General features: G+C 38.5%; 1 protein-coding gene across 1 annotated transcript in view; it reads right to left on the reverse strand.

Moving 5' to 3' along the window:
* Window positions 1–3022: 3022 nt before the first annotated feature.
* Window positions 3023–20887, reverse strand: part of LOC124159351 (glucose transporter type 1) — a 338182-nt gene continuing 320317 nt past the window's right edge. Inside the window, exon 12 of the mRNA XM_046535109.1 lies at window positions 3023–5127. Coding sequence (XP_046391065.1) covers window positions 5019–5127 — 109 coding nt within the window. The 3' untranslated portion in view covers window positions 3023–5018. The remainder of the gene's footprint in view (window positions 5128–20887) is intronic.

Consider the following 20887-nt stretch of genomic DNA (forward strand, 5'->3'; position numbering starts at 1 on the left):
TCATTAAAATGTTTCCTAGTAATAAAATTTTTCATTTTTAAAATGATTTTCAACCCCAAAAAGATCTAATACTTGAGTCGAAACTTCTGTAACTTCAAAAATACCCCAACAATTGAAATAGGGTAGTTCTGTTCCTTCCATCAAGGTTATCAACAGCAATTTACAAACATTCCTTTTTATCAGCACTGGGTGATTTTCAGTACTGGCGTGCATTTGTTTATGAGAAGATTTACTCACATGGTACCCAGATGTCACTGTCACCTCAATATTATATAGCCATTGCAAGACTTAATAGATGCTTTTACCTTCATAAAAGTTTTACAACATGGTTATAATTGCAATTATAATAAGAATTCATTTTTCAAATTCCATGAATCTACAATGTGTCATAATTTTTTAATTTTTAATTAGCAAATTAAGAAAGATATCATATGCACAGCAGCTACATAAGATCAGTGTAAGAAGAAAGATGGTAACTTTTAGATTAAACTTGATTTTGTCCTAATCTAAGCTCTGATCCCAAAATGCAACTAATATTTTTAGAATTCAATAGTCATTAATAGCTAATTTCAGCTTTCACCTCAAGGATACCATGACCCCGTCCAAGTCATGGAAATGTCTGAGATGAAATGAACTAGCTATTCTTTTTCCCACTCTTTGCCTCCTTTATGATTAACAGATCAAGGCCAATTTTGATTACATAACTGGCTAAAGACTACTATTTGCTTATCTTGTTTGCTTTTATGGCCATAAATGGGCTTATAATTTGATCAGTGACATCTGGTATCTATAACTTGAAGTATCAATAAATAAATTGATCATGTATTACAACTCCTCACAGCAACTTGCACTTGTAAAGAAGGCAAAGTCGGTGGCACACTCCCCCCATAATCAGATACACTTCTCCTCCCTCTCCTACATATCGCAAACTTAATGACAACGGTACGGTTATGAGCAAACCATTCATTTTTTTTGAGTTACACGCTTTCAAAATTCTTCACCCACAGTAAAACAAATTTCAATAACTGTATATACCATTGTTTTCATTTTATAAAACTTCATTGTCTTGAGTTCAAATTTGTCCAAACATTTCCCATTATGCTCATGATTTTTTTTTCTCCCTCATCGGGATCCGATGCCCTTCAAAGTGAGGAGCACCAATACCAACGGTTTTAAAATTAAATCATTCACTCAACACACTCCCTCGTTCATCACACTCACGGCACACATCATACCCCTCAAAATCTCTCTTTTCCCTTGGCTGTAAGATCCACTTACTTTTCTGTTTTGCAACACTCTTTCCCCCCCCCCCCCCCAAATCACACTGATTCAGTTTCAATCGAGCTACTACCGAGAGGCCAAGAGATAGACCACAGCACCGACGAGACAGCCGACAGACACAAACACACAAACAAGCACGCATCATCCCCTCTCGTTGTTGCAGGCGTCGCTGGTTGGTTCACACGCAAGAACAATCGGGAGGGGTCGCCTCGCGGGGGACAGGGATGGGCTCTCTGGATACGACGACAGCAAAGCCCTCCCGTGCCTTCCTCTGCCCTCCGTTCCCCCTCCTCGACCCCACACCCAACCCCTCCCACCCTCCCCTTCCCCCCCACCGATGCCTCCCACCTTCCCCCGCCACCCTTTCGCCGCAATGACGCTTCGGTGGAAGCTCCAGAGGCCACGGGCGCAGCGCTCCGGAGAGTCTTCCCGACTGGTGGAGAGACACACATCATCATGCATCACGACAACGCCTCCGCTAAGGACAGGAAGCCGAGACGAGATGGACGGACGGAGAGAGAGAGGGGGGGGAACACGTGGTATCTTCCCCCACCCCTCCCCTTCCCAACCCTCCCCCACCACACAAACAAGCACTCAGCCTTGTACGCACTCACAAAGCCTCCCGTTGTATGCCTATCATCCTATGCTCTAACTCCCCATTTCAATACCTTCCCTTGGCAGCCAAAACCCCAAAAATTAACCAACGAAACATATTCATCCACCCATCGTCTTCTCAAACCCCCCTCCCCCACAACAATCACACCCAAATTCATGTCATATATATATATGTATAATATATATATTTATATATACTCTAACTTTTGATTTTTTACTATCTAAGTTAACTTCTTGGTGACAACTATTGAAAATTGAGCACCTGAACGTTGGTGACGACGTCAGTTTCACATGTACACAAAATGAAAAATCCACCACATTCTCCGTCCTTGTTTTCCATAATCTTATATAAGAGAAGGCTCTATTCATCTATAGGTTATTTACAGAGGCATATATATCTTGCATCCGTCCGGCATTTCTATTAATAGATATAACTCTGATCACATTTAGAAGTCCTGGCAGTGTATATAATTAGAATTAGTCGCGCAGATTATTCTGAACATAATGTTTACAATACTTTCAAACAAAACTTTTTCAAAGAATTACTTTCACTGCATTCATGATTACACTCATTTTTGTAACATTATGAATGTTGTGGTCCATTAGAAACTGCACTTATGTTCAAAATTCAGGAACACTTCAAAAATTATAACTAAAAATGATTAACTTTTGGAGTTGATTATAAAAATTAATAGGAAGCACATTTGCTTGGGCTCCATTGTGTCAACATCAAAAAAACAAAGTCTTACAAATATTTGGACAGCTTAGAAAATCAAATACATTAGTAATTTTGAAACAACATGAGTATCATGAAGATTAAATGAGCTGTGGGCTTTGATGTTGCTGTCACTTATGTATATGTTTTTAGTCTTTGTTAAAAATTGTAAATGCTATTCACAATCCAACAGATGCGAAATAATGGCCTCGGAGATATCTGTCCCCCACATCAAGGTGAATGCCACCTTAAAATTCAATTGGCTAAAGAGACAGTTAAGTGAGCAATTCACAGATACTTGGAAACGCGGGGAACGTATATGTATATATATTTATATATATATTTTATTTATATATTTATATGTAGGTATCCAACTTGCATGAGAGAGAACTTTATTTTTGAAATGTATTGAAATTACTTGTTCTATCTCGCTCTTCTCCATTCTTATGTGGTTAGAAATTAAGGCATTATGCATGGAGAACAATAATTTTCCCACTATGCCATGTTCAAAGAAGAATTATAACAAAGAGAAAAACATTATTCGTAGTAATTATAAGGACTTCTTTTGTTATGTGCTGAATGTGTCATTTCACTAAAAGCGATAGTTCCAAAGTTGCAAAGGTAACTGTATAGACTGACTACATTTTACAAAAGAAAATATTCTCAGTACTTTTTGGGCTTTCTTCCTTTGTAGTAAGCTCAAAAAAAAGAACAGAGTTGATGGACTTCCACTGAATCTTGGCAATGATGAGATTGTTCCTCAGTAAGCAGTTTCCTTGCAAATAATAAATAGTTGACCATCTTCCACACAGCTAACTGCTCAATCCAATATAATATATAACTATACTTATACTATGAGGTTGTGTACAATATTTATATGCATTTCAACTGCTTTTTCATGTTTGTGGACTGTGTCCCATTTTTCACAATGAACTGCAAGAGAGCAAGATATTGCCCAAGGTACCATCTTGGACAAGCAACAGCTCGTAATAATACCTTCATTTCTTTCAACTAAAAAATCAGGGATCAGTTGGATGTCACAACATTGGGTTACATTAGAATGAGAAACAAAGTGTGTTTTATGTCTGTGGTGTGAGTATGTTTCATGTGTGCGTGTCTGTGTATTATTTCTCCAGCCTAAACTTCTCTTGAATAACGCAAAAATTATTTCTCCTTTAAAATTTCATTAAATTTTTCTAAACTGCAGAGTCAGTCTCTTGAATCCTTTGCGTCCTTTCGCTTCACCAGCACTCAGCAATGATAAAGTCAGCAGGAAAAAATTTAAGAGCAACAAAGAACTAACTCGGAGGTCTTTTTCAAATGCTCCATGGTCATCGCTCACTTGCGCCAGTCGTTGTGTCTTCTCTCACCTCCAAATTGTTGCTTCAACCCTCCCATTTCTTCTGCAAAACGGAGCATTCCTCCCACGTTTGCTTAGTGGACTCCTCGAGGTTTTTGCATTTGTTGACAGAAGGAATGACTAATGTTCTCTGCGGTATTGCTCGTCTTTGAAGGCACCAGTAGTAGCATTCAACATTGGGCACCTTCAATTGTGCACGCATGTATTTTTGGACTCACACACACAGGACCTCTTGCAGGGGACGATGATCCGCTTCTTAATGGCAACGGCAGGCCAAAAAGACTTGCACACCAAATACAAGGGCCAACAAAATAACTCCAAAGAGAGGGAGAGAGGGTGTCAGTTGAAACGTTGATACTCGGGGGATTCAAATACTAGTCTGTGTGTGTTTCTATACATTTTCATACAGAGATGTGAACGTGTCTGGGAGAGAGAGAAAGGGAAAAAACAGATATGACTTGGATATAGGCAGAGAGAGAGCTGGAATTCAATGAATGTCTCAAGGAAGAGAGAGAGAGAGAGGAAATAAAAATTGAGGAGATGATGATGATGAGTAGGTTGGCTGGGACAGGATAAACAAGGATGCGAGATTCACACAAGACGAAGACGAAAGAAAAGGAAGGAGTCGTTGGTCAGGTGGCGAGAGAGGCATCGTGCAACATGCTGTTGTGGAGACAGAGAGAGAGAGGCCGTTGTCAAGGCAGCAGCGGCAGCAGTGTTCCCATAGCAGTCGTTGTCTGTCACTGTCGCTGCCAGTAGGCACGGGTTCCACGAGACGGCACCATCTGGGACCGAGCTCGACCACCCATCGACCTTCTCCAGGGGAGGCCTTGCCTGAGGTAGAGGACACAGGCCTTCCCTCGCTCCGCAATCAGGCCCATGAGCTGGCCCTCCATGCCCGCGAGCGAAGGGAAAGGCCCGTCGTTATGTCGAGAGGGGATGGAGGGGTAGGGAGGGGGAGGAAACATGGGTGCTGGAGGTGGGGGAGGAGGAGGAGGTGGAGGAGGCGGGATGGTCGACAGGGGTGCGACGGACAGGCTGCCGATGTTAAGAAGAATTTCCCAGTGTCAAACAGCGCTGTTGTTGTTCAGTAAGCGCGGCGGGGGTGGGGGCCTGAGTGGTCGGCCGAGCTCTCGTGAAGAGGGCTCGGAGGCAGCTGAAATGACGAGACAGAGAATAGCACCAGAGGGATGCCTTTTGCCACTGGCTGGCCGTTATCAGAGGCGCCCGTGGTGCGTGTGCAAGAAGGGGTGAGGTCATAAAAAAATAACGTAAATCAAAAAAGAGAAATGAGATGGGTCGGGGAAAATTCATTTTGAGTGAGTATTAAAGAAATTGGTTCTGACAAGTAGTTATTTTGGTAGCCGTGAATGTTTGAAAATGGAAGGTTCATGTAGGCTTATTCATCATATTGTTATGCCATGAAACAAACTCTTCTGAGAGTCTGCTGATTCTAGAAGGATTTGTGATTTGGAGTAAGAGTTAGAATTAGATTTTAGAGATTCTATAGTCCCAAAAAATAAAATGAAACCTATATCAAGGCAAGGTTTATTCAATACAAGGTAATGCCATCACAAATGGATTCTTTAGCATAGTTGTTTCTGAAGTATATTATGCTGGATATCATAAGTTTATCTTCTTCTAAATTGACTTGGTAATATTAGCAATTTCCTCATTATCTATGAGTTAAAATATGTTTATTTTCCATGGAAAAAAAAGATTCCCAGACAATGGGTTACCACGTAAGTATGAGAAAATTCAAAGTACTACAGTTTCAAACCATCAGCCAGCTAATTTATTTCATAGTTGCAGCAGCTGTACCATTTGATATGCGTACTATACAGGCACTTCTGTATCCTAAGTGGATCCATAATTTGCAAGAGTGACAGCAACCTTGCCATTCAAGAGTCAAGTTATTGGGTAAATTAGATATTTTTAAAATTTGGAACATTGCTGAATTAATTGAACATATGCATTCAAAAAATAATTTATTATTTGTTCATAACTTTCTCCCTCATTAACTATCCTTATGAATAGATTTTCTAAAATATTTTAGCAATGAAACTTGAACAACCCTACTTATCACTGCAAATGTCTTCCTGCAGAGATTGTTCAGGAATGATGTGTTGTGCTGACATGCAAGATGGGAAAATCGTGAGTAGCGCTTCCCTTTCCAGCTTTCTAGAAAGATAATAGTACTCGTGTATCTTCCAGTGAAGTAGAAAAATTACAGTTCATAAAACATTAAAGTAACAATTTTGAATTTATGTAGTATACATGGAAAAAATTTGGGACTTCTATGGTGTTGAAAGAATGTATGGGGGAGAAAAAATAGAGTTACTGAATTAAAATCACAGGTACTAAAACAGGCGGATAAATTCAGCAGGGACTGCTTCAGGTCGATAAAGTTTCACCATAAGAAACCAGCTGCAATGCTGGCAAAACTGTTGTCAATAAGAGACACTTTGTTACCTCCACAAAATATATTTTTTTTTCATTCGTGAAAGCTCAAATGAGTTTTTAATTCTGAATTTCGGAATATATAATGATATGCTGCAAAAAAGGGAGTTCAATTTGTATGTCAGTTTGTGCATTGGAGAAGAGACATTTGATATTACAGGTCTGACTATGAAGCTTCACTATGGAATGAACCACTCGCTGTAAAATAATCAGCTGCATTTGGAATAATATAAAGCGCTTCATTAACAGCGACAAACAAGACCCATGATCCCATACCATCAAAAACAGAGAAACTGATTAAAAGCATGAAAAGAATATGGAAACGTAAGGACCTTACAATCACCGGCGGTGACAAAGAAAACATTGTGGTTATTTTAGACAGAAAGGAATACACCATGAAGAGCCAAAAATTTAAACCCCTGTGTACCAGAGACAAATAAAACAAGTGGTCAAAAGTTGTTATTTTCTATTGACAGAGAGAGAGAAACGTGGTCTTATCAATATGAACCCCTCACCGCCAAGATTCTATGGCCTCCTTAAAATACATAAGATCAATTATCCCATCAGACCTGTAATATCAAATGTCTCTTCTCCAATGCACAAACTGGCATACAAGTTGAACCCCCTTTTTCGTAGCATGTTATCATACATCCCAAAATTTGGAATTAAAAACTAATTTGAGCTTTCATGAATAAAAAAATATTTTGTGGAGGTATAAAAGTGTCTGTTATTGATAACATGGAGCCCTTCCACCACATCCAAGCTTCAAGTTTCGATTTAAAAAACTGATGTCCACTAAGAGGGACATGTGCTGTGCTTATCCTGTAAACCTCTCCTCTGTATCTACACCACACCCCAAAAACCTACCCAAGGATTACAATTGGATAGTATCATAGATCTTTTCACGATACTTGAATCAACCCTTTTAGTGCCATGGGGCCGATCCATCGGCCCAGGTAGTATATGCGAAGAGTGCCAAGGGCCGATCTATCGGCCGGGCTTATTTTGAACTGATGGCTTTTATTTTTGAGCTCCGTGTAGATTTTGTGTCTATTTTTTAGCATCAATCATTCTTTCACATACCCGTAAGTATTGAGAGTCAACGAAAAAAAAAAATTAGTTTCAGAAAATGCATATTAGGCTTCATATAATTTTTTTAGTGCAAACCTACAAATTCAGCCACAAAAGGCCTGGCATTCTTCAGCAAACCAGGAAAAATGGGCTGGCACTAAAAGGGTTAAGAGGATTTTATGTCAAATATTTTAGAAAAGTAAAGAAAGTGACTGGGAGGCACAGGAGGAAAAGTCAGGTAATTTATGGCACTAACAAAGAATATCTATATCAGAGCAATAAACTAAGAATTGGAGGCTCGAAAACTAGGGCCTGATCAACGTTTAAACTTCTTATTTTTATGCCCTGAAATGAACTCACTCAAAGTAAACTTCACTGGAAGATACATAACACTTTCAGATTACAGCTAACATTCGATCTTTCTCTTAAATGAAAATAAAGTATAGTCACTTGAGTGTTTTTCATCACAAAAAACAATTTGGCTGAATTTTATCCTCAAAGAGCATATAATAGAGTGAATGTTTACCCCATGAGTATTGAGTTGATGTGAGAAGAGGTGCATTTGTGCATGGTGTGTTGCTTGGCATATAATCCAATGCACTCCCTATTGGCAGTAGTCAGCCAGGAAGTTTGTGTGCTAAGGGACAAGACGTGCCTCTAAATATAAGTTTGCAATGAGCTGCAGGCATCACAGATTTTGGTCGCACTTGAGAGCAAAGGGACTTGACGTAAAAGAACCAAAGATCAAAAGGAGAAACCTCATAGGGAACCGTAATCCCACTTTCCCCTCATTCTTTTGTATTCTTTTATTTCCTATACCTATAAGCTGTTGTCACCAGCTTCTGTGATACCTAAGCAGCTCCTTAAAATGATAACAAATTCTCATAGCATTTTCTAAGATCAATTTTAACAAAATTGAATTTTCACATTAGTTATATTCTAATTCTGATTTGCTATGATATAAAATCTACCCGTGCCACTTGAATGGGCAATGATTTTATTGACCATTTGAGATGCAATTGTGCTGTGTGCATGATATTTTTGTTATCAAGACAAGAAAATGCACAGTCGCATACCTGATGAAATAATTGTATATGCTGAGTGATGGCGTCGAATGGTTTTATACTTCTTCCTTTCGAACTGGGTTGACACTAGATGCAAATAGATAACAGTCAATTAATTCTGCCTATAACCAAAATCTTTCATTTTGATAGCATGCGATTCAGTTTTTTTTGTTAGTAAAAATGGTGCAGAGTGGAGAGGAAATAAAAGGTGTCCGTTTACTGTACAATTATTGAGATATATATACATGGGTGCTTCCCAGTTATTCCCACTATTTTCTGACTCCCACTCTCCTCTGCCGATGACATATGTACCTACCTACTTCTCTAGTCTACAATAAAAACATTGTGGTTGATAATGGAGGGCATCTATTCCTAGCATTGGGAGAAGGCTTCTATATAATATGTGATCATATCATTTTCTTGCATTACACTGGAGTAAAACATATATTGCAGGTTTTGAGTTATCAATACATTCCCAGCATAAAACTGAAAGAAATTTTATATGAAGGTATCTACCCCTCATCAAATTGAATTTTAATTTTAAAAAATTTCCTCAGGACCCCATTAACATTCGACTGCAAATACTGTGGTCAAAGAGGGGAAAAGGTTATGGAGACACTGAGCCAAAGCCAAAGCTAAGCTTTAAAAGAAGTTAGGAGAAAACCACCTTTGATTGTTTTATGTCTAAAAGCATTAGATGGTGCACTGGAAAGCATTTCTTCTATTGAACTCATTCTCAAAAATTACTGTTGTTAATTTTTGCTAATGTTATATTTGGTCTATCACTATACAACCATATTAGCCACTGACAAACTGCCTCCAAAAGGCAACTATTTTCCAATAATAAGGCCTTTTTATTAATTACGTAGAATACATTACCTTAGATATAATTCTGAGCTTAGTTTTGTTTATTATAACATTTTTGTTACAAATTTTAATTACCGTTTCTACATTTAGGATAATCATTTAAACAGTCCAATAGGCAGTTATCAAAGTTAAAGTAGCCATTATAGTAGGCCAAATAAATGCAGTTTTTTTACAAAGCCATTAAGTTATGATTAAAATATGGTAGACCTCTTATATTTGCTTGCTTTCCTTCTCACTCCACCATTGGAGTACCTAATTATGCCAAAATGGCTGGCGTTAACACATTCACAGACAGAATATCTTTTTATGATTTTGCAAAGCATTATTTCCCATCAGTTTGCGCAACACAACAGAATTCACTAGTACATATATCCTTTACAGACATTCTATAGCTTTTGATGCAAATCAGAAATTTCAGAAAATACTACAACTGGAAATATTTATGGCATATTTTTTTAACTGCAGCACCTTCAAAGTCTGCATATCGACATTACAAAATGAACAACTCTAAGCATTTGTAGCAATTAAAGGGGTAGAGCAGAGTTGCTGCCCCACTTCCTGTAATTCCAGTGGTGAGAGTATCTAATCCAAGAGAATTATCTATCCTATGAAGAGATGATGTAGGACATGTTCTTTCAATTTCTATATGATGGTTTTAAACGTTTATCATGTCAGCAAATTGAAATACTGTCCTTCAGTTAACTCAGACACTTGACGTCAACTGTCCCAAAATATATTACATACCTACCCAGCCAATATTAACATCCCAAAAAACTGATTTCATACGTTTTATTTTCTACGTCACAAGATTCACATGCTGTGATAAGAACATATGGTGTCTGTGAATGTGTTGATAAATAAAAAACAGGCCAATTAATTAAAATGAAAATGATTATATTGATTGGATATAGTGATAACCCCATCCTTTCAAATTTCAGCTGATTTTTATTTCATTAATCCAAATAGCAGATATTGATCGACTAATAATCATGAAAGTTATTTTATCATCTCACGGAGGTTTAAGAAATGAAAGGCAAAAATTTGATGCAGATGAAGTTTATGTATGTACAGCTAACACAGCAATGGCATAGCCTGGGAGAACATAATCACCCTATACTCCTGATAGAAGTTAGTACTGTAGTATCAATACCAATTGTCTTATCCATGGTCAAGGAATTAGTTTTGGATATTTACAGTTAAACATTCGGAAGAAATATATACATATAAGTGTGTGCATTCTGGCTGCGCAGCAGCAGGGGGTTGAGGCCAACAAGTACCAAATCATGGTTTTATTTATACAGTGGCGCAGCGAGGGGGGGGGTTTTGGGGGGGTAAACCCCCCCCCCAGAGCTCAGAGAAATTTTAAAGTTTAATCCATTTTACTTATTTGGATCAGTATTACTTATAGAAGAAAGATAGGATTTATCAAATATCCCTCAGAAAGCCGTAAAACTTGCCATTTTGAACCATTATTCTTCAAATTTTTCTGAAGGAGGGCCCCCGCAACTCCTGTTTACCCTGGTAGGTATGCAATATCCCCACACCCGTAAGTATTAGTTGCACCTAAAACCCCCCCTAGCCTTAATTCCTAGCTGTGCCCTTGTATTTATAGGTCATTTGAATTTTCATTTCTGTGATTATGATCAATGGCCTATTTCATTACTGACACAATCTGTAGAATTTAAGTCTATGCAAAAATGTCATTTATCAGAGCTACTTAATAAACCTCATAATTAATTAAATTGACAGGGAAGTTGCTCTAAAATCAAAATGAGATATAGATATGTTAGAATACGAACAAACAATTAACAAAATATGTCATAAAAATAGTTAAAAATCACTCAATGAGCTTCTTCATGCTGGCAAGGAGGTAGGATGAGTAGGGGACCGCATGATGTGGAACATCTTGACCTTAAGTGCAGAAGCTGATACACACTTTTGAACATATTTCCTAGGAAGTTAACATAATTTTCTCTAACAATTCCTATGGAAGTAGCATTCTGTTAGTCTAAGAAGAGAATCCCAGTTTAAACCCTAAACCTTTGCCTTTAAATCTTTAAACCTCTGTTGTTCTACAGCCTCAGGCTGTGGAAAAACAGAGGTTTAAACCCCTACATCTCCTCTACCACAGTACTAATTTTTTGAATTTTTAAGAGGTACAGTCTGAAATCAAACTGAGATAAACCCCCAGTAAATGCACATTCCCAACAACTGAACCCTCCTTACAACCCAGAAATGTCTTGCTACAACAAAAATAGTTCTATTTGACTGCAGGTTTGAATCGTGCTACATGAGTTATGAAAATTGATTAGGATAATTTTAATTCACCCCAAAAAATTACGCATGTAAGCTTGAAATTCTTCTGAAAATCATGGGAGCCTTGATTTAAGATGGATTAAATTGAGCCAAATTTAATTGGCAGCTATCGAGGACATCGGCAAATCCAAATTATAAATTCCTTGCCATAATACAGATACAATACATATCAGTGAAAAGATTGCACAGAGCTAGGAAGATACCTAGATTATTATTGACTGAGGTGTCATTAATTATCATTCTTCAAATCAACAGGAGCACAAGATGGTATCAAGGCTTCACTACTGTAAGCATGTATATGAAATGGGGGATAGAAAAGTATAGCATTGGATATCTTTGCCACACTCCAGCTTTTTTGAAAGATGCATGAATAAGGAGTCCATTTATTTAATATTGTATCCACTTGCAAATGCACCATTTGGTTGTGGAACTATTTAAGAGAAGTGGTATAATTTGAACTTGTACTCACATGAGTTTTTGAGTGAACAAGCAGTTTTTGAGCCATTCAATTGTGGCCAATGATAGAATACTTCATTCCATCTCCAATAGGACTAATATTGGTATCAAGTACATATATTCTTCCATTTTATATAAAATTATGGAACAGGATTATGTAATCCAGTTCTTTACCTACTCAGCTTTACCAATGAAATATTTGACTATCCATTCTTATTAATAATTACTGAATTTGGTTTCCACAACAGAAAAAAATAATTTTTGAAAAATCAACCCTCTACCAAAGAAATCACTCAAACTAAGTTAAGGAATAAGTATGTCTTCCAGAATTTACAATCAGCAGTCATTTAAACAGCCTGAATTTGATTTTATTAACCCAAATTTTTGAGTGAACATTCAAAAATAAGGACTAACACACAACCAATGAGATAACCTCAAGTGACCATTCAATAGTATTTGCTTGGATAAGAGAGATGAATTTCACAAGACCAGAACATCAAAATACGAGCCTTAAAGTTACATTCCCCTCTCGAAGCAAACACTCTTACGGCTCAAAGAATTTTTTCAATAACTACACCGAAGAAAATCGTGGAAACTTTTTATCATTAACTGTAATTCCATATTCATTGTATTATTGATTTGGATTTAATATATGCAAAAATAATGTTTTTATAAATACATTAATAGGTCTTTATCAATTTCATGGAAACTGAAGACTCACTGATTAATAATCATAATTTTAAATCCAACTTCATGGTAGAGTGAATTGTTCACATGCCTCAACTATAGAGCTCTATATAATGAAGATGTCAAGACTTTGCTTCGTAATTGCTTGTTCACAGGAATGATCAAATTCCACTGATTTGCTTCATAAAGTGATCACATATTATATAAATAGCCTTGGAAGATGGGGTGAATAGAAGAATCAGCAGTGAGAAAAACTGACAGATAAACATGGTGCAAAATCATTTTTTGCGACAGTTTTAGGGTAGTGAGTACCTAATTATTTTTCAGCCACTCAGGGATTTCATAAGGTAGGTACTAATTGAGGGTCTTTATCTATTCACAGGAGTCCCTAAAGAACAAATTGTTTGAGAATTCAAAAGTGCTGAGGGTATTGTGTTGTTTTCAGATAGGGAGAACATGTGGATGTGCAGTGGATGGATTGACATACACATAATTTTTCCGGAGCATACCTTTCTCAGCAAGTAGACTATGATCACATTGTCACCTCGTGTAATTGTGTGTAGATGGATGAGAGAGTAATTCCATGAATGTATTTTATACATTTACTGGGAGTAATACCCTGAAATTGTGACCACAAAATTATTTTGTGAGATACAAACTTATTTATATTTGGCTTAAATTTACGTGAACAGCATTATGCTAAAAATTATAATGATATACTATGCAACTCCCAACAATAAGCAGCTTAGTATACTAAGCATAAGTGAAATGCATAGGCGCTGATGCAAAAAAAAAGTCCGTTAAATGTTTGCTCCTAGTGTGAGTTTTCCATCAGTGCTGGGTTCATGTTATACATAAAATACAAAACTAGGATCCTCATAGGATCATAGTAGTGAGTGGATTACTTGGCAACTGATCAAGGGATCCTGGATTTCAGTGGCGCCAACTCCATAGGGCCTCAAGGGGCACGAGCCCTCTCAAAAATTTGTTATGGGTGTGAGGAAAAAATATGTAAGGCTTGATTTTCCCCGGAGTGTCCAGATATCAAGATTGGAGTTATCAGGGTTCTAATGTTGATCATACGACTCTCTAAAATGTTTAAAAAACTTAAAACTCACTACTTATAAAATTTCCCACGGCAAGATCCCCGGTTTGGGCCCCCCTAAAATTTTTCGTAAGTCGGCATCCCTGCTGGGTTTAAATCCCAGGTGAAGCTTTCGGGCAATCTAAATCAAAATCCTCAAAAATCAAGGGTGACCAAGGAAAAGAAACTGGCCCCCCTGCCCTGAATGTGTGACATACAAATGCTGTGGCTTAGTCAGGGCTGGGCTCATTCTTCAACTATCCAAACCAACCTATCCAAAGATTTGATCATTGGGTTTTTCTCTTTAATAGGAAATTCCTCCAAAATCGTTGGCACAGTAATGTCCGATGCCTGGTTTCGCTAGTCAGTGAGCCCTATCCGCTTCTATAGCGTTAAGGTGTTTTACCCCGTCCCATCCCTTCCAACCCTTTCCCTATCCCAGAGGCGTCCCCAGGCTCCTATTGTGGCGACGCCTCTTTCCTTGTTCCTTCCCATGCAAATCCCTCCCTGGGTGATCGGGCGTATAGGTCTCTGACTTGGTTTCCGGCCCCGCTGAATGTTGTATCATCTAACGATTTGATCGTTGGATCATTCTTCCTCATAGAATGATCCTCCAAGGTCGTTAGAATATTAATTGCGTTTCGCTTGGTTTCGCTGTTAGTAGGGCCCGCCCGCCTTTGTGACGGTGTGGGATTCCTCGTCCCCTCCCTTCCTTTCCTATCCTTCCCCGGGAGGTGTCGTCAGGCTCTCATCACGGCGATGCCTCCCTTCCTTTTTCCTTCCTCTGTCCCCCTCTCGAGAGGCACGGGCATATACGTCTCGGACTTGGTTCCCGGTCCTCGAGAGCGTATCCTTAGCGGGGCCCGCCCTGGGACCCCCGAACCCACTCTATGTTGTATCCTCGAAGGGCTCCCCTGAGCCCTCACATCTTACCCAAACCAACTACATCCAAATCTACAGAAAATTGTAGTGTTTTTCTTCTCCATAGAAAAATCTTTCCTTTCCGTAGAAATATTAAATTGTGGTTTAGCTAGTGGTGGCCCACCACCCTAATGACAGTGTAGGGTCTCCCTATCCCCTCCATTCCAACCCTATCCTCACCCTGGAGGCATTGGCAGGCTCCTCCTTGCGGCAGTTCCACTTTCTCATTTTCCTTCCCCTCCAACCCCCTCCCAAGGATGACTGGGCAAATAAGTTCATGGTATCTGGTTCTCGGCCCTCGTAGTTGTAACCTACAGGGGCCTGCCTAAAATTAAAATTTGGATTCCACTGAATTCGAGAAACTGTGTGATGTGTATCACCTTGCTCTTTGTGTTGTGTCATGCTTAACTCCCTACAAGCACTCCAATTGGGAAGGGAAAACAATGCAACCCATATATCTGTTGTCCATTCACTTACATAGGAAAATCTTAAATATTTACCTATGTATACACACATCATTCGTCCCCTTGGTCAGGAAACAAAGAGACGCTAACTATATACATGATGTTAACCGGTCAAGGGTTAATGCATTAAACTATTTTTGAAGCAAACAACTCCTACAAAATCACATGGTTCCCAATTTCATGAATCAGAAAGAAATTTGAAAATAAGATATATAGACGAACTTGGGCGTAATATTGAGCAACAGTTGCAGGCAGCCCCCATACACTCCCTTTGATAACCAGAATAATTTATGACAAATAACCTACTTGGTAAAACCACCCAACACTGATGGACAACTTCTAAAAGGCAGGCATGGCAATTATGCAAAGGTAAGTAGCATCAATAGCCTTACCACCATTTATTATTAATTTTCATTAATTTTTAGCTGTTATCACTAAAACTAAAAATAGGGCTGGTCCGACAACTATACAGACTGTCCCAAGTGTCGTGTGTCATTTTTGACCTGTAATTTTAGTAAGTTTCCGTAGAGCTATGTTCATGAAAATTGGCACACTTATGGGGAAAGGTCCTAAGTTTTGTTGAGTGTAAGCAAAATTTTAAAATTTTGACCTTTTGACCTCACAATTTGGGTCCAAACCAAAAATTTGAATTTGCCTTATGGGGTTTCAATGTTAAAAAAATCGAGATAGAAAAATGTCTGAATTTCATTGACCAAGGTGTCAATTCTTATGGTTTCGGACCCGAGAAACCCAAAAATAACAATTTTATTTACGAAAATTCAACCGTTGACCCAGTAAGGTCACCGTCAAGGTCACAAGGGTGGCAAAAAGAATAGCATACCGACAAAGGTGTCGATCTATGGGTTTTATAGGGTGCCCAAGTCATTGGTATTGTCCAAATACCCGTATTATTCACTAATTGACCTACGAGGGTCACAATGGGGGTCAAAGGTCATAGCGTTAAACGTCGGGCCATCATGGCAACTAACGTGTCAAACCATAGGTTTTGAAGGGTCCCAAAGTCGGTTAGGCAGTTCATAGATCAGTATTGTTAGTTTTTTGACCTCCGAGGGTCACAATGGGGGTCAAAGGTCATAGTGTTAAACGTCGGGCCTTCATGACAACCAACGTGTCAAACCATAGGTTTTGAAGGGTGCCAAAGTCGGTTAGGCAGTTCATAGATCCGTATGGTTGGTTTTTTGACCTCCGAGGGTCACAATGGGGGTCAAAGGTCATAGAGTTGAACTTCGGGCCATCATGACAGCCAACGTGTCAAACCATAGGTTTTGAAGGGTGCCAAAGTCGGTTAGGCAGTTCATAGATCCGTGTAGTTGGTTTTTTGACCTCCGGGGGTCACAATGGGGGTCAAAGGTCATAGTGTTGAACTTTGGGCCATCGTGACAGCCAAAAAGTGGAACCATAGGTTTTAAAGGGTGCCCAAGTCAATTTTGCAGTTCATAGTTCCGCATAACAGATTTTTTTGATCTCCGAAATTCATAATGGGGGTCAAAGGTCATAAAGAAAATATGCAATGCGCTAACCCCCCTTCCTTCCAAAAATTTTCCATTTCCTCGTAGTGCTTTCCGGCAGGCTTCCCATGCTATCTTAGCTTAATGCCGAAGTTGATCATTTATTTCTCTAACCATCATTTTGATTTGCAGCTCAAAGTGAAAGACAAAACTCCGTTTAAAAGATATTGGCTATGTCCGAAACCATAAGGTAAAACATAAAAGAGATGGATAAATCTATCTTTTAGTTTCATTGTATCATGCGTTGTGATAAATATTTAACCATTAAAGAGAAATATTATTAAACGACAAAATTAATAGGATTATAAACTGAAATGTGAACATGGAGTTTTCATTGCGCAAGTCAACCATCCAATTGCAGAAATGGTTTTGATTGCCATGCTCTTCTTCTCGAAGCTGCAACATTACATTTTCTAGGGCTTCAAGTTTAGAATATTTAAATTTTGTTATATCGCACACCTGGAATTGTCCAGTACACGCTGCGCGGACAATAGTGCTCAGCGGCAAAAGCATCTTAATGGAAAGGCCAAGACATGTAGGATAAACAATATACTTATGTGACAAATATTTTTTATGTACTACACAATGATTGATGGCGATGCCATCCTTTACTCTTGGAAAGAGTCAATCTGACATTAGGAGAAAGGAAAATAATGAATAGTAATTCTGCAAAGTAATCTAAGGAAGCCATAGGAGGAGGGAAGCTGTGTACAAATGTATACTGCTGTTTGGCTGAGCTGCTCATAGTTTCCTGTTTCCACTCTATTATTTGTTGACTACTGCAGGTTGCATAAGCTATGGGAACATCCCATGGACTGACCCAGAACAGTCCCAAAAGGTTAGGTAACAATTCTAGTTAAGTTAGTGGGATATATAGCTGAACAAAATACAGCAATAATACACAAAAGCTTCAACCAAGAATATAGGCAAGCTATCTTGGCTATTTTTTTACATTTTCAATCCCATGATAAGCACTGAACACTGAGGTAGAATAATACCCACAACTCAGTAAGAAGTCAAAAACACCCAAATTTATTGGTGAATTAAACAAAAAATACTATATTAAAAATTCTATGATAAGTTTCAGATCAACAAATGATTAAAACATATTCAATGGCTTCAGAAGATAATGGGACTACAATACTGGTATTCGCTCAGGTCACTTTGACTTTGCATCCTCAAAAGTCCCTAATAAAGTGTCAGTTATTGGGTCATATACCAGTTGGATATACAATTACAATTAATTTTTTATCATTGCATGAATCATCGAATGGCATAAGGAGGAAGACTGAAAGGCCAGGTGAATAGGAAAAAATAAGCCTGGACAGAAAACAAGCCGATTTGGAGGGTAGACGTTCATAATCTGCCGCTAGTGGCACTGTCTCTGCTCTTTGTGCTGGCGTGCATGCCTCTAACCTGTTCTTTCCCATTAGCTAACATGGAGGCGAACGGTTTTGTATTCGAGAATGCAACATATGTATTTCAATTTCTGACTCTGTTATTATTTTATATATCAGTGGGCAATGGCTGTATTATTAGTTACGCCTGCTTATCTCTGGGATGCAGAAGTGGATAACTGTCCACGATGAACAAAAACAAGGAAAAAGGCCTGAAAAATTCAAGCTAGTTCAAGGACCCCTATGTAATCCTTCTCATTAGTAATTATCAGTATATTGAGCACTTAAGTTAATGCAAACTACAACTTAATGATGATAAAGCATATGCCCTCATGAAGTTTCATCATGTAGTTTTAAAGACTTACTTGATTAAATGTGGAGAACATGTGTGAGGAAAATTGCCCATGTGGGACATTTGATAACAAAGAGTTTATTGATTGCACTAATGTCGGGTATAGCAAATGAGAAAAGTTGGTTGTATCTCTGTGACACGTTCAATTTACAAGGCGGTATGGAAGTGACATCTAAGGCTTTGGGGTTTTGTGTGCGTTGTTAGTTTCATTGCCTTAAGGATCCCAGGAGAAGGCCATGAAACCATTGCATCAGCTAACACACAGGCGGCTGCAATGTTTAGGCATAAGACATCATTTCTCTGTCGATGTATAATTCATGGCTTAGAGAGCATCTTCAACCCAATGCGACAATGAGAATATTTGCTGTTTACCCAGTTTGCAAATTAAAATATCCCATTTCCCTTCATTCCCTATAATCTTATAGCAAGGGTCAATTTGATGCGGCATTGAGTCATTCATACCAGGAGCTGCAGTTTCACCCTGGGGGTGAGGCACATTTGTTTTGAGAATCTGTTGCACTGGTAACTGGAATTCTCAGCATATATTAATGTCTCCCCCAAGTATGTTAATTTTTGTGTGTTTTTATAGGGATTATAGATGTAATTGTATCATATCCTGCCATCTGCTATTGAGAATTTGGTGTGAGAAGGGGATCCATTCTCCTTTGAGATTAGTACAGCCGAAGCTAAATGAAGCCTGAGTGTTGGCGCCGTTCTGCAGATTTCGAGTCCTTGCTGCCTTTTCCATTTCATGCCTCTAACAAAGCGATCTTCCTCCTAATGCTACTCCGTGGTATGGGTTTTGAATACTTTTGTGAGCGGTTTCTGATTTCGTTTTGTTTGTCACGAATTGAGTACATATAGCTTGCTTATTTTTTCATAGCTCAACTGAAAATGTCAGGAAATTGTGTGATTTACTTAATCTTATCCTGCCACCAATATCAACAACTTTGGAGTGAATAAACAACAGTTTATGGGCCCAGATGTGCCCAAAACTGCAAAATAGTGCATAGTTAAAAACTGAAAGGAGTCATATTTATTGGTTGCTTTGGTGGGAGTAATGTCTGTCGAGTGAGCACATTTTCTACGAGTGTACCGGTTGGCATTGGGAGTTGGCATTGATATTTTTGGAATGATACAGCATTTCTGACAGGAAAATAAGAATATGGATGAAGACATCATGCTTCTGGATGAAAACTAATTTTGGGGGTGGGAAAAGAGTAAGACATACGAGATGGATGAGGGTTGTTGCGATGCAATCGAACCTGTATTCTCCACAGAAGATTCAGAGGCGGGTTATGATAGTGCATAGAGAAAGAAGAATCATTCTGCCCACGCAAAAATTCTTCTATTTGTGAGTGATGGGTAGGTTGACTATGTTGGGGAGGGCATGACGGCGAGGAAGGCTTGGACAGTTTTATAAAACTATGCAAAAAAGATTCAAAAGTGTATAACCAAAGTTTTTGGAGGAACTGACTTCCATTAGAGATGAGGATGGTATAACAATAAGGCAGTGGCAGACACATCTGGAGGGCATGGGGGATGCACTCCCCCCTTGCGGGTCAGCCAGCATTACATGAACATCGCAGAAGCACAATTGTAACTTTTTTTACATCATAAGGTGGCACTGTCTTGTGCATGTGTATGTATTATCAATTTAAATAAAACTTTCTTAAACTTTGCATGTGACTTGATTATTTTTTTAATAGGATAAAAATAAAGGTGGCTCAAGACATCTTTTGCACCCCCCTCTTGAGTTTTTTTTCTGTATCTACCATTGCTATGACAGAATAAGCAGCATAAGTGACTGACATAAGCAGGAAGGTAGGGAAGTCTGACGTGACATTCAATGATCATATCTTGGTCATATTTTTCTCAAAGGGTCTTCCAAAGGACAGATGTGAATTATTAGCGTGATTATCCACCAGAAACAATGCCATGTTATCCATAATAGGCATTAAAAAGAAGCACCCTTATGAGCAACTTGAATTAGGAGATCAGATCTAAAAGGTGTTACAAATGTGCTAGCATATTCAAAAGTATTACTCTGGAAAGGTGCTGCCTCCTTGTGATAAAAGTTCATTGTAAGACGGATGCCAGGATGCTATTCTGGCCCATTCTCAAAAAAAATCCTGACAAAAAAATCACAGCTGTCCACAATACTTTTGTTTTATGTCCAACAATAGCTAATTAAACATCAGTTTGATAGCCATTTTCATGAATCACATTACCACAATTTAAGACTATG

The sequence above is a fragment of the Ischnura elegans genome, chromosome 5 (assembly GCF_921293095.1).
Source record: "Ischnura elegans chromosome 5, ioIscEleg1.1, whole genome shotgun sequence".
Lineage (NCBI taxonomy): Eukaryota > Metazoa > Arthropoda > Insecta > Odonata > Coenagrionidae > Ischnura > Ischnura elegans.